The sequence below is a fragment of the Mchenga conophoros genome, linkage group LG7 (assembly GCF_057382185.1).
Source record: "Mchenga conophoros isolate Kocher_MC1m ecotype Shallow Benthic linkage group LG7, M_conophoros_male_GT1.1, whole genome shotgun sequence".
NCBI lineage: Eukaryota > Metazoa > Chordata > Actinopteri > Cichliformes > Cichlidae > Mchenga > Mchenga conophoros.
The window spans coordinates 26,530,646-26,545,500 of record NC_140532.1 but is presented as its reverse complement, the minus strand read 5'-3'; the positions used below and the strand labels follow the sequence as shown (position 1 = coordinate 26,545,500).

At 41.2% G+C, this 14,855-nt stretch overlaps 1 protein-coding gene across 1 annotated transcript in view; it reads right to left on the bottom strand.

Annotated features, from left to right (window-relative positions):
- Window positions 1–4,462, bottom strand: part of LOC146570239 (paired box protein Pax-6-like) — a 30,020-nt gene extending 25,558 nt beyond the window's left edge. Inside the window, exons 1-2 of the mRNA XM_085283153.1 lie at window positions 4,200–4,462; window positions 143–196 (exon numbers count right to left, since the gene is read on the bottom strand). Coding sequence (XP_085139279.1) covers window positions 143–196; window positions 4,200–4,212 — 67 coding nt within the window. The 5' untranslated portion in view covers window positions 4,213–4,462. The remainder of the gene's footprint in view (window positions 1–142; window positions 197–4,199) is intronic.
- Between the last annotated feature and the right edge of the window lie 10,393 nt (window positions 4,463–14,855).

The window sequence follows — 14,855 nt, the reverse complement described above, 5'->3', positions numbered from 1 at the left end:
TGATTGTAGAGGTTAGAGATTTCTACATGTATGTATAGCGCTATAACCCTTGATAACACCAGACCTGATTTTTTTTTTTTTTTTTGATAAAGTAACATTAAAAATGAATAAGAACAACATATACTTTTGAGAAGAAACTTACTGTTTTGCATCATGGAGGCCACACCACTCTCCCAGCTTGTTTGACTTCTGTAATCTGCACAAACAGAGAAGATGTGAGAAACAGCGTACTACACATGCCTCTACCTGGATAGTGAATTGCAAGAAAGAATAACCTGAATCTCTAAAGATCAGATTTGCATCATTAACTTTATGCAACAATATAGAAGATTACTGACTATGTTGTTTTTAAGATCTTTATAGGGGTGAAGATTAGATAAAACTGAAAAAAAGACCTTGTCTGGATGGTGGACTAGCTATGGTTGGTAGTAATGCACATATGAGCGCTCAAACTCAAGATTTATGGAATGACATGATTTAAAATGTACAAAGAATCCTTCTCTATACTTCTTTTTTTAATTACCTGACTGACCATTTATTATATTTTCTTGCATACATGTTTTAAAACTAGTAAGAAAAACTATATGGCTCCAAAGAAATAGGTCTAGTCATGTAGAAAGTAGGAGTGAGAAGTAGTTGTACCACAGACAAGGATCAAGCAAAAACACCCAATAATATCTTTTTCTCAAGTTTCTTTTTTTGTTTTTAAGAAAATATCTCCAGCAATACTATAAATTTACAGGACGAAAATATTTCTTTTGGGGGAAAATGTGACTATTTAATTAAATACAGAAAATAGCCTAGCTAGCCAAATAGCCTAACCACTGAGCTGTCTAAGTGACAAACTATTTTTTCAGCTTTGTTTCATATTTTATTCTTCATTATTGGAATTACATGTGGATCATAATAAAATAATAGTCAAAATATATAAATAATAATCTAAAAATAAATTATAGAAAAATGTCAATTCAGACTTGTGTTACAACTAAATGAGATCATAGTATTCTGTCACAAGATACAAAGTTTTGCACAAAAATCCTTTATTTTGTGCCGTTTCAACATAATTTCGAGTAATTTCGTCCTGCTGAAATATATATAGATATGAATTGTTTTCATCTTTAGTAGAGAGCCCCTCATCAATCATTCAATAAATAAGTCACCATTATGAAAGCATGATTAGGCAGAGCAATAGGAGCAGTTTTTTGTGATTCACGTGTAGAGAAACACATGACACCCCTGTTCTCAAAATCACAGCCCTATTAGGTTAAGTTGAGAAAAACCTAACCAAGAAAGGCTTCAAAGCAGCTTTCTCTTAAGCGCTTGTCATTAACAACCTGCATAATGAACATTAAGCAGCTCCACACAAGAACAAACGCATACACATGCCGACTGTGGCACCTTGTTCCCGCTATAACTCGGGCTTTTCTCCCAGTGAAAGAAGACAAAGAGCCGGAGGAGCGGAGCGGCGGCTCAGCTCGGTAAATACCCGCCGGGCTTTGTGTGTCCGCGGGGTTTTAGTGTCGTCGCCTCGTTAGCTGCGGCTCGTTAAAAAACTCGCGACACAAAAACGCAGCGGGGAGCCCAATTTGACCAGTACAACTGACATAAAAGAGTTCTGTTGGACGCAGTGATGACAATATAAAAGTTTCATTCAGCTGCATTCACTGCGTGGATATGAGAGACAGACGGGGAGAGAGAGACAGAGAAGCATTTCAATTTGAAAATTTGAAATCAGGAGTGTGTGTGTGTGTGTGTGTGTGTGTGTGTGTGTGTGTGTGTGTGTGTGTGTGTGTGTGTGTGTGTGTGTGTGTGTATTTTATTATATATACAGCGTTTCCATATAGCTCTTGACCGGTACGACTTAAAGCTTTAGGCCACATCAGTTACAAGAGACCACAGAAATAACTTTTTACTGGAATCTGTTCCCACTTCATTTAGCAAAGTATCAAGAGGCTGGACTTTTTGGTAGCTCGTAATTAAGCAGTGTGTTCACGATCAAGGTCTTTTAGGTCACCAGGGAACACATACACTGTCATACTGTGGATCTATACTTTGTACTTTGTACATCTGAATATAATTTGGTATTTAGTGCTGGTAGTTTGGTTGTTATTTGGTTAGTTTTGTATTATTGTAGGGTCTTTGAGGCAACTGTTGTTGTGATTTGGAGCTATATAAATTGAATTGAATTGAATTGAATTGGGTAGATGAGTAGCCTGTGTGTTACACATATATATAACTAACTGACGGTATTCGGTTAGCTTCTAATTGAAAATATTAACGTGGAACATGAAATGTAAAAAGAACGCCTTCTATTCTAGTTTTTCATCATAAAGACGGAGGCATTTTCTCGCTTCCGTCAAATGAACAAAGTATCAGATGTGACTCAGGTGCACAGAGCAGACACGTGTCTTAATCCTCCTGTCCCCAGTACAACATATGGCAGCAGCCCCACTTCGCTCTCATTCTTTAGACACACACACAAAAATAATATGTTCTGAATTCGCACGCTGGATGAATTTATTCCGGCCTGATTAATCATGCGTTTAATTGGCTTCAATTTGATTAAGATGTTCATTAACGACTGACTTAATTAGATCATCAATTAAGAAAATATTTATCGTAAACTGCCTGTGGATTTCAAAATCATCTCAGTCAAAACAGCATGAGAGTACAATGACAGCAAACGGTAGACTTTGAAATAATTTCTGAGGTGACGTATTTTTAAATGTGCTCCGTTTTCCAAACAGGGATTTTGAGTCAAGGCCTAAAAAGAAAAAAAACATTCAAATAAAAAGCAAAGGTCTTCTCCCACAGTGTGATCGTGGATAGGTTTAAATAAACTGACGAGAGTAACTTTAATGGTTAGTGTCCACATTCTGTCGTTTTAGGGTTTGGGGGATTTTATTTGTTTGTTTTTCGTTTGTTTGTTTAAAAATGCTAAAGGAAGGATACCTCCTGCATATTTTAGATGCCGTCTTTACAGACAACAAGTGGCTACAAATGGTGATGAAGTTCGTGTGTTTTATTTTGACCCTTCAGTACTGTTTAAATACAATCGTTTTAGCAAGATGGCAATTATTACCATTATCACTATGATCGCGATGATGATATGATTGTTATAATATAATGAAACATCGCCAGTCTAGTGTCAAACAACGCCCAGGCTCGGTAGAAACGCGGGGAGTGCGTAAAAGTGTTAGAAAGCGGTGTTCACCACTGTTCATTTGTCCTTATAAGTCTGATATTTAATAACTGTTCAATAGAGGATGCGCAACAATCTCTGGGTGGTAGAAATTGTATGGTAAATATATTCCTATATGTAACCCATTTGTTATGGGTTTAAACAGAATATCCAGCATACCCATAATATCCGACAACTTTGTTGCTGGATTGTTTAATTCCAATCGCAATGAAGGAAAAGGCGGGATTAAGTTTATTAGTTAAATTAGAGTTTAAGGCTCCTGCTTTTTTAAAAAAACACTCTCGTTACTTTCTGCGGTAAAGTTCGGGGAAACCTTGTCCTGCGTGAAGGCAGCAGCGGCTCAGTCCACAGCGGCCGGGATCACCTGTCGCTCACCGCACCGCACAACTATGAAAAGGAGTTTTTTTTGTTTGTTTTCTCTTTTCTTCCTGACCCGGCTGTTTTAGTCTGAAAGAACATAACCCTGAACAAAGCACAGCAATCCGGCCCTGTGCAGAGGCCATTGGCCCGCGATCACACACACATCAATGTCTTTGGAGTTTAAACCTAAAACCAATCAATGAATAAAAATCGTAAAAATTTAAATCAATTAAATCGCACACTTAAAACAACACTTCTCTCTGTCTATAATGACGTTTTTTTACAGTAAAAGAGGGGAAGGGCTTGTTTGGAAAAGTTGGTCACCGTTACATGTTCCGTCTTTCTTCTCTTTTTCTCGTTCTTCTGTTTTTTGGTAATTTAATTATTTTTAATTAAAAGGGGGACCGAGTACAATTAGAAGATAAATGTTGCCATTTCACGCATTGTACCAGTTAGCGTAACGCTTCTGATAATTTTCTCTTTCTTCCAACAACAACAATAGCAAAGAAACAAACCTAACGAGCTAAAATGCTTTTACATCAGCACTTGGTTCTCACCCTTCAACCTTATCCGTTATAGCGCGATAACTTTTCAACTCCATCCTTGACTAAGAGAGAGAGAGAGTGAGCAAGCTTACCTTTCTGTGGCATGTTGCAGAATCAAAGTTTTGGTTTGTTTAGTTTTCCAACAACCTCTTTCTTCTATTCTTTCCTTCACTTAGTTTCTTCTTGACTGAAGAGACAAGTGCACAGAGATAGAGACACAGAGCTGGTCCTCTGAGAAGGAGGAGAGAGAGAGGAGGACAAGTGGGAGGGCTGTGCCAGTGAGAGAGAAAATGGGGACCAAGAGTGGAAAAGATGGGGAGGAGGGTTTGAACGGTATGGGCTAAGTTTGCATGTGTTACTCTGATTTATTGGGTAAAATTGGCAAACATTTAAAGAGATAGTGCTTTAAATTGTTACAACTGCATGCACATGCTTTGGACAGGCGGGTTTTGACCTGGATTGCTTCAGTGGTTCGTGCAGCGGATTTGAAAAGGTAAAAAAAGCTTGGACTGTTAAACATGATTAAACCTGTTGTCACTGCCTCCCCGAGTTTCGTGTGCCTTTTGTGTTTCTTTAGGTCTCTTCACTAAAAAGTCATGAGGGGTGACGAATTTGGCAATATGAACTACATATGTTCTGTGTTACTAATTTATATTTCTCATCTAAGCATGTCTTAGTTTTGTACTTTACTATTTGGCCTTGAAGCACTTTTAGTCATTTAATCATGTTGAAATGAGGGGAAAGTTATATTTTTCACTTCAACTACACCCTCTGGCCATGGAGTAAAAAAGTTCGTACGGTCTTCCATTGTGTGCTCCAGTTTGAAGAAAAATGATAAAGTACTATTGAAAAAAAACGCACACCCTTTAAAGTTAAAACTGAAATATTTTATTTATTAACTGACTACAACAAGCTTGTGTCACTGAATTGCATTTAAGTAGTATTGACTTAACAGTAAATGCAAAAGACTGTATTCACTGTTGATGTGGCTGCTCTGTTGGAAGTGTGTGAGCTGTAATGTTACACGTAAAATTCTCTGCAAACAGGGAAGGAAGTGGGAGGAATACCAGGGTCTCAGGGAAGGTGAGTAGGCAGGAAGTATCACAGGCAAAAGTAAGTCCAAATCCAGAAAGTGTTTAATTCAGCCAGAGGATTCATCAGTCACATGTACTGTAGAGGATAAGACAAGAATCCAAGCACAGCTCAAAAAAGAAGGTAGACAGTGAATAAAATACCGCTACTGGAGTGCTGTGATCTGTCAGAGGATGGTGAAGCACACAGGTCCTTAAATCCACTGGAGGTAATGAAGAAAAAGAGAAAAGGTTTAGCAGCTAACCCTCAGCAGCAGCTGATGATGCCACGCCTCCTGGTGGAGCTTCCAGGGGCTTACAGAACGAGAGAGAGAGCAGTTTCAGTGTGTTACACACACACACACACACACACACACACACACACACACACACAAATTCTGCTTTTAAATAGCCCAGGAACCACGAGTAAGCCAGCAGTCCGTAAACAAAACAATCTGCTGGAGTCAAATGTTACTATATTGTGATGGATTTCAAATTATGTTCTTTTGCCTCTTTTTTTCCCAATTCTTGATTCAACAGAGACACTAATATGGACCAAATTATTTAAGATCTCTGAATTTAGAGGCAGGAAATTAGAGGTCATCTGTGCCTTTTTGTTTTTAAGACAGTTCCACAGTTGAACTAATCGTTGTCTCATTTATAGCTGTAGCTGCACATAGTGACATGTCTGTGGAAAGGTTTTCAGAAATTTTTCTATCATGGTTAAAATTTTATTTGTAAATAAATTCTTGAAGTCATAACTAGTTAAAGGAAGGTTTGGCTCAACAGAGCTCTCACTCTTTGTTAGACTGGCCACGGTACCGAAAATAAACCTGGGGTTGTTCTTATGTTCATCAATCACTGATAAATAATGAGAGGTCCTAGATTTACACAAGTTTTGCTAATTTCTTTGTTTTGTTTTTAATACAGCAAGAAGGTTTTTCCTGGGCTAATCGAAGGAAAGATTTTCTTTTGTTTGTTTTAAGATGCATGTTTATTATACCAGGGAGTCAAACACTTCTGATTTGACACTTTCTTTTTAGAGTATAGAAGGTGGTATGCAGTGAGGGTATAATGCTGTTAATGAGATAATCGAACTCTGTTGGAATAGAGTTTAGGTAGCTTCTCTGCATGGTGTTGGCCCATGGCATTGAACAAAACTGGAATTACTTCCTTAAACTTGGTTACAGCACTTTCAGAAAGACATCTACTGTAATGAAATTTATTCTCCACTGCTGTGTAATAACATTTCAATTTATAGTATGAATTAAGAAATTAGTGAAAAGAAGATTTTCAGGGAATCTCGTTAAGTTTTCTGTCAGGTTTACAGAAAACCAGGATCAAACGCAGGACTTCCTGATTTGAGAGAGTGAGTGAGAACAAACAATCAAAACTGTGCAAATAGTCCAAAGAACATGGTTTCCTCCATGGCAATTTCCTGACTCCCGTGCGGTGAATCACTCACGAGGTGTCATAATATGTACAAATCTTTCAACAATATTTACAAATGTGCTCAGCTCCCTCCACACTCTCCCTTCAGGTCTCCTGACCTCACCGATGATGGACAAAGACAGATTCACCTGTGCAAGCTGGTGTTTACTGACCGTGTCCCTCAACAAGCCAGCGTTGACTGAAGCTCAGCCACTCAGTTAAGTAGTGAGAGAGTGACGAGGCTCATCAGCAGCAGGTGAGTATGATTACTGGCAGGTGTAGCTGGCTTCAGCTCAGGAAAACACCGTCACACACACAAACACAAAGACAGAGAGGGAAATGAGGGACAGCAAACCCAAAACAAAACAGACGTGGCAGGTTGACCGGCGGGGACTGGTGGTCCGTGACATTTTCAGTTGTTATGTCATATATCAGAGCAAGATCCAGAGTATGATTAAATTGGTCAGTGGGCTCATTTACATTTTGAGAGAAGCCAAATGAGTATAATAATAGATTAAATACAGTGTTGAGGCTATCATTTTCAGCGTCTACATGAATGTTAAAAACACCCACTGTAATTATTTTATCTGAGCACTACATAAGATGAAATGTGAGACTTCAAATAGAATCTCGGAGTGAGGACCAGGTTAAACGACAAAATAAATTTATCAGAACAGAGATGCCAATAACCGGAGCTTTTGGCTGAGTTGGTAAAAATGATTTAAACATTTCATATTACATCTTCCATTCTGAAGTTGCCCTGCTGGGTTTCCTCTGGGCTCTGCCGCAGTCCAAAGATTTAAGTGAGGTCGTGTTAATTGGTGATTCTAAACTGGCTGTTGGTGTGAATGTGAGTGTGAATGATTGTCTGCTTGTCCGTGTTGGCCCTGAGACAGACTGGCAACCTGTCCAGAGTATACAATGACTCTTTGGCAGCTGGGATAGGCATCAGCACCACATTATCCTGAAGTGCAAAGAGGAAGAAGAAAGAAGGAAGGATGGATGATAACACAAGTGAAAATCAACTTTATTAAAACTTAAGTTCTAAATCTTATGAATTCATGCAGCTTCATACAGCAGGGTACCCCTAGCGCCGGACTGAAACCGAAGCATGTTATTTTCATACCAGCTCGGTCAGCGCCCAGGTTAACAATGACTGCCTCTAGTTTTTTTGACTTACAGGGTTCCAGTGACCAGGAGGTTTGGGGTAGGTATGGTGTTAAGGAAAGAAATGTGAAAGGACAGACGGTAGTAAAATTGAATTGAATTAAATCGTATTCTGAATTGAGTGAAGGCAGAGGCAAGAATTAAATGGTTCCATTTAATTCAGTTGCTCATTTGCTTAGACAGCAGTTGTCGTTCTTCTCTCCTGGATCACCTGGAGCTTTCTTTAGGTGCCTTCCCAGCTTTGACAAATGCCCAGCTGGGACAACCATATTTACTCAGGGCCTTTTTGATATGATGTTCTTCTGCTTCACTGCTGAGGTATCTGTGGTGATGGTGTTCGCTCTGTGTTGGAGCGTCCTAATGACAACCAGTTTGTGCTCCAGTGGATGATGAGAGTCAAACCTTAAATACTGATTCTTATGTGTTGGTTTACGGTACACATCAACTTATAAATGTCCCTCATTACTGATGGAAATCTCACAGTCTAAGAAGGCTAACCTGCCACTTTTCATATCCTTCCTGGTGAATTTGATTTGTTGGTCCACCGAGTTAATGTGATCCGTGAATTGTGGTATGTCCTGAGATCTGATTTTCACCCAGGTGTCATCCACATACCTGAACCATCAACACACCTGTCATTCTCACCTGTTTGTGATCTGGGATATTCAGCCAGCAGTATTTAAGAGCAGCGCACGCAACTTTTCTTTGCCAGTTCGTCTGCTAACCCACATTAGTATTAGGCCATCTTTTGCTTCTTGTGATTAATCGTGGGTTTGTTACCTCCTTCTCCATTCTACAGCAAACTAAGCCATAAAAAACCATCTGCTACATCTGTCCCATCTCCTTACCACAGTCCCACTCCTAACCTCTCTCTCCCCCTGTTTCAGAGACCCTTGTTCAAGTTTCACGCACCATGCATATTTCCCTTGTGTACAGCATTCACTTGTGTTTATAAATGAAGTAACCCTGATTCCTGCAATCCTGTCTGAGTCGGCATTTAGGATCACATTCACGTAGCCCACCTTCACAAGTGCAATAGATTTGCAAAGGTCTGTATGGGCTAGCAACTAATTGTGAAATGAACGTAAACTCTCCTTGTTCTTCAGTAGACTAGAACACAGCACCTTCTTCCTGTCTTTACTTTTGTTGATCTCGTCCCAGACACATCTGGCCAATGAGCAGACTGAACATTCTCACGTTGTTCGTACGGATGCATTTTGGTTCGCTTGGATTTTCTCTTTGTGAAAACAAACCAAACCACAGGAAACTACAAGTTTACAAACTCATCAACTGATTTGCACATGCTTTGCCACAGTGACACCTGGGAATGGTTGGTGATATTAAAGTCCTGTTTGTGGCACATTAGTATATGTGAGGGGGCAAACTCCTCAAGATGGGTGGTGACCATGGTGGCCATTTAGAAGTCGGCCATCTTGGATACAACTTTTGTTTTTTCAATAGGAAGAGGGCCATGTGACACATCAAACATATTGGTAATGTCACAAGAAAAACAATGGTGTTCTTGGTTTCAACGTAACTTTATTCTTTCATGAGTTATTTACAAGTTTCTGACCACTTATAAAATGTGTTCAATGTGCTGCCCATTGTGTTGGATTGTCAATGCAACCCTCTTCTCCCACTCTTCACACACTGATAGCAACACCACAGGAGAAATGCCAGCACAGGCATCCAGTGTCCGTAGTTTCAGGTGCTGCACATCTCGTATCTTCACACCATAGACAATTGCCTTCAGATGACCCCAAAGATAAAAGTCTAAGGGGGTCAGTTCGGGAGACCTTGGGGGCCATTCAACTGGCCCACGACGACCAATCCACTTTCCAGGAAACTGTTCATCTAGGAATGCTCGGACCTGGCACCCATAATGTGGTGGTGCACCATCTTGCTGGAAAAACGCTGAAAGGATGTTCGACTAATGCCCCTCTCCAGTGACATGCGGCGAGCGCTACACTGTGGGCTCTTGCTGAATGAAGCTAGGACAGCCACTGATGTTTCTTCATTAGTGACAGTTTGCTGTCTGAACCAGTTTCACGAAACTTAGCAAGCAGTTTGCTAACTGTAGCGTGGGAGATGGGTGGTCTCGTAGGGTGTCTTGCATTGAAATCTGCTGCAATGACCCGGTTACTGCGTTCACCAGATATCAACACAATTTCGATCCGCTCCTCACGTGTTAACCTCTTCGACATGTCAATGGCTGTGAACAAAGAGAAACTTGTAAATAACTCGTGAAAGAATAAAGTTACGTTGAAACCAAGCACACCATTGTTTTTCTTGTGACATTACCAATAAGTTTGATGTGTCACATGGCCCTCTTCCTATTGAAAAAACAAAAGTTGTATCCAAGATGGCCACCATGGTCACCACCCATCTTGAGGAGTTTGCCCCCTCACATATACTAATGTGCCACAAACAGGACTTTCATATCACCAACCATTCCCATTTTATTATGGTGTATCCATATAAATGGCCCGCCCTGTATGCTGTCCTTTATTCTCTGCCAGAATCAGCAATTATCAGGAGAAAGTTATTATTGGCATTCCATTTTTAAACTTGTTACTAATTTAACCAGTTGGGGTCTAAGTTGTCACTTCAGAATCAGAATCAGAATCAGAATCAGAATACTTTATTGATCCCTGGGGGAAATTATTTTTTGTTACAGTGCTCCATTTTAAACCAACATTAAGACAAGACAGACAATACGCTAACTAAGAATAGTACAATATATACATATATATACATACACACATACATAAGTCACTCATAAATAAATAGTTGGAAAAGAAACATGTGTAGTTGTAGCAGCAAACAGTGTGTTAAGTGGATGCGTTGTACAGGGAGATGGCCACAGGCAGGAATGATTTCCTGTGTCGTTCAGTGGTGCTTTTCGGTAATCTCAGTCTCTCACTGAACGAGCTCCTGTGACTGACCAACATGTCATGGAGTGGGTGGGAGGTGTTATCCAACATTGTCTTTTACTTGGACAGCATCCGCCTCTCCGACACCACCTTGAGGGAGTCCAGCTCCATCCCCACAACATTGCTGGCCTTACGGATTAGTTTATTAAGTCTGTTGGCATCTGCGACCCTCAGCCTGCTCCCCCAGCATGCAACAGCATAGAGGATCGCACTGGCCACCACAGACTCATAGAAAATCCTGAGCATTTTCTGGCAGATGTTGAAGGACCTCAGTCGCCTCAAAAAATAGAGACGACTCTGGCCCTTCCTGTAAAGCGCTGTGGTGTTTTTAGCCCAGTCCAGTTTATTGTCAATGTGTACTCCAAGGTATTTATAGTCCTCCACAATGTCAACACTGACCCCCTGGATTGAAACAGGGGTCAAGTGTTTCCTGGTCTTCCTGAAGTCCACGATCAGTTCCTTGGTCTTTGCCACGTTGAGCTGCAGATGATTCTGCTCACACCACGTGACAAAGGAGTCGACCACAGCCCGGTACTCTGTCTCATCATCCCTGCTGATGCATCCAACCACCGCAGAGTCATCAGAAAACTTCTGAAGATGGCAGGTCTCTGTGCAGTGGCTGAAGTCTGTGGTGTAGAGGGTGAAGAGGAAGGGGGAGAGGACAGTCCCCTGTGGTGCCCCTGTGTTGCTAATCACCTTGTCAGACACACACTGTGGGAGACGTACATATTGTGGTCTTCCTGTCAGGTAATCAACAATCCAGGACACCAGAGAAGCATCCACCTGCATCGCTGCTAACTTATCACCCAGGAGGGTCGGCCTGATGGTGTTGAAAGCACTGGAAAAGTCAAAAAACATGACCCTCACAGTGCTCGCCGGCTGGTCCAGATGGGTGTAGACACGATTGAGCAGGTAGATGATGGCGTCCTCAGTTCCGAGACGAGGCTGATAAGCGAACTGAAGGGGATCCAGATGTGGTCTTACTATGGGTCGCAGCTGGTCCAGGATGAGCCTTTCCAGGGTCTTCATGATGTGGGAGGTCAATGCCACGGGCCTGTAATCCTGGGGGCCACTGGGACGTGGCGTCTTTGGTACAGGGACGAGGCATGATGTCTTCCACATCACCGGGACCCTCTGCAGACTCAGACTCAGCATAAACAGTTTATGAAAGACTCCACACAGCTGGGGGGCACAGGTCTTGAGGACAAGGGGACTCACTCCGTCTGGTCCAGCAGACTTGCCTGAGTGAAGTCTCCTCATTTGCATCTCAACCTGGTATTGAGTGAAGGTGATGGGTGGGGGAGGGGTGTCAGGAATCTCACAGGAGGCAACATGTGAAGAGAGAGGCTGGCACAGTGGTGTGGCTCTGGATTCCAGGCTGACTACAGGTGAGGTTGTGGGGGTGGGAGCAGACACTGTGGTGTCGAATCTATTGAAAAACAGATTCAACTCATTGGCTCTATTCTCACCTCCCTCAGTTCCCCTGCTGTTGGTTGGCCTGAATCCAGTGATGGTCTTCATGCCCCTCCACACCTCTCTCATGCTGTTCTGCTGGAGTTTCCACTCCACCTTCCACTTGTAATGATCACAGTCCTAGCTTTAACCCTAATAACACTAGGCAATCAGAATATCTAATTTTTGTTTTTTATTAATTTAATCTCCCTTGTCTTGGCAACCGGGGAACTGACACACATCAAAAACTATTCTATTTTTTTCTTTTTTCTTTTTTACCTTATCCCTATATTTTGGAGAAGGCCCTCTCTAAAATATAGGGATAGGCTGTGTTTAGGGTTACCAACTATGATCAATATGACTTCAGAGAATTACATGTTCACCAGGTATCATTGATCAGAACAAATCACTTATAATGGGTGATTGTAGAAACAGGAAAAGATCTAAAAGGATAGAACCAACAGTAAACCGTTTTTAAACATTCCTACCTGATTGTCACATAACTCGCAGAAAAAGCAGCATCACTGTCACCACAGAACAGATGAGTAGACCTACAATTACTGCTGCTGTCAGAGGTCTGCTTCCTATCTGCAGATGAAGGGTAGATTAATTCCCTAGCACTCTCTGATGGACAGTAGCTGAAAGAAGAGACAACAACCGCTTGACCCTGGCTGACAGAAACACATGTCAACACTCTGCTCTCTGTCCTCAGCTCCTCCTTCTCCACCCCAGCCACTATTTCTCCTCTATCTTTTTTATTCACCCTTACCTCCCCCTCTACCCTACCTACCCTACCTTTTTAAACACCTTTCCTGTTTGCGCTTCTATTTCGGTCACCTCTACTCCTACAACTATTTCTGCCTTTCATATAGATATTATTTTTTTTATTTCTACTTTCCTCCACCTCCATGTCCTCCCTATCCTCCTCCTCATGTATCAGAATCTGAGATTCTGTCTGATGCTGACAGGTAACAACTAATTACAGATAATCATCTAAATGGACAGTAATTAGTTGAAGGAGGGAGGGGTTGGAGTTCTTCTTTACAATATTGTGAGTTGGTGCCTAGCCTTTGACTTGCTTTGGTAAGTCCATCACCTAGAACCACCGTACATATGTACTTAAACACATGCATGCACACTGCTTTTATTATGTTACTTTCATGCTTTCAAGAACATTGTGTAATTTCATTTGGCAATTCCAACATTCACATAATGTTAAAAATGCCAAATGCCTGCTTTTACAAATACAGCTATAATGTTGCGCAAAAAAAAAAAATAGTTGCAATCAAGGAAAAATGGCAATTCTTTTGGATTGACTGATGACTTTCAGTGACCAAGCATGCTGACCTTCCCATTTCAGATAGTCATTCATTTATGTTAGCATTAGCTGTCTTGCCAGCTCAAGCTAGCTATTCAAATCTTCCCTGACATGGCAGACAGCAAACTACCACTCAGAATGTGTCCCTGTAGTTGCGATATCTCAGGATCAGACACCTATAATAGTAACGTGCCTCATCTTCAACACACCCCAGCACTATTTCCACACTGAGATCATGTGAACACTCTCTCTTTACACTGAAAAGTTTTTGCCAATGATGACTTCAGCTGAGGCGCCAATGATTGAGGCAGCCACACTGGACAACAGTTGTGGTGACAAGATAAATGCTGTCTTTCCATTGCTGGAATATGCTGAAGCAGCTGTGAAGCTGTGATTCCTCCGAGTGAGCCTCAACACACCTTGTATCAGATGAGACAATGGATTCTTCGCACCCTCTGGCAAGGTTTCTTTGGGACAAGAGACTTGTGGAGATAATGTTTTCTCCATTGGTAACCTTTGGTAATAGGCTGCGCAAAGCAAATGCGTAACTAAGCATTTGGTGCCAGTATTCTCCAAATGCACTGAAAACCCATTTTGGTCTTCAAACCCTTTTCAAGGAGCAGCCTCATTTGAACATCTTGAAATAAAGGAGCTATAGGAGGAGTGAAGTGTGGGCCCACACACCTAGGCAGTGTCAGTCAGATGATGTTTTCTGTCAATGCAGGAGTCTGCATAGTCCTAGTTATCTCACTATGGAGATGTGGTTGAAAGAGAACTTGAAAGTACTAATCTTGTAACCCCTGTTCTTAGATAACTTCATTGATGTGTCTTTCTAGAATACTCTCTTCATATAAAATGGGGAGGAGGTCATTCAATACTACAAGAGGCAAACTCCTTTTATAGGGAAAGCAATAGCTTTGCCTTGATAAAATTAATTTCAGCACACACAAATATATCAACAGCAGTGATCACAAAACGGTGTATAACTGAATACAGTAGTGAGATCTTTAACCAGGTCTTCCCATTAACACCTGACCTGTCCAGAGGTTCAGTCAATGAGCTCATCAATAGCTTCAATGTTAAAATGTTAAATGTAATGGACACTATTGCTCCCATTAAGGTGAAGGTTATCTCTGGAAGGAAAAAGTCTCCATGGAAAAACTGTAGGAAAGCTGAGCGCAGATGGAGAAAAAACAAACCTCCAGGTTCATTATGACATCTATAAAGAGAAACTTCACAATTATAATTTACAACTGAGGAGTGCAAGAAGGTCCTACTTCTTTGACATCATCACCAAAAACAGTTGACAGGCTAACAAACCCTCCTGTGTCAGTGGCAGCTGCACTTCATTCAACCATGGCCTGCAATGACTTTGCC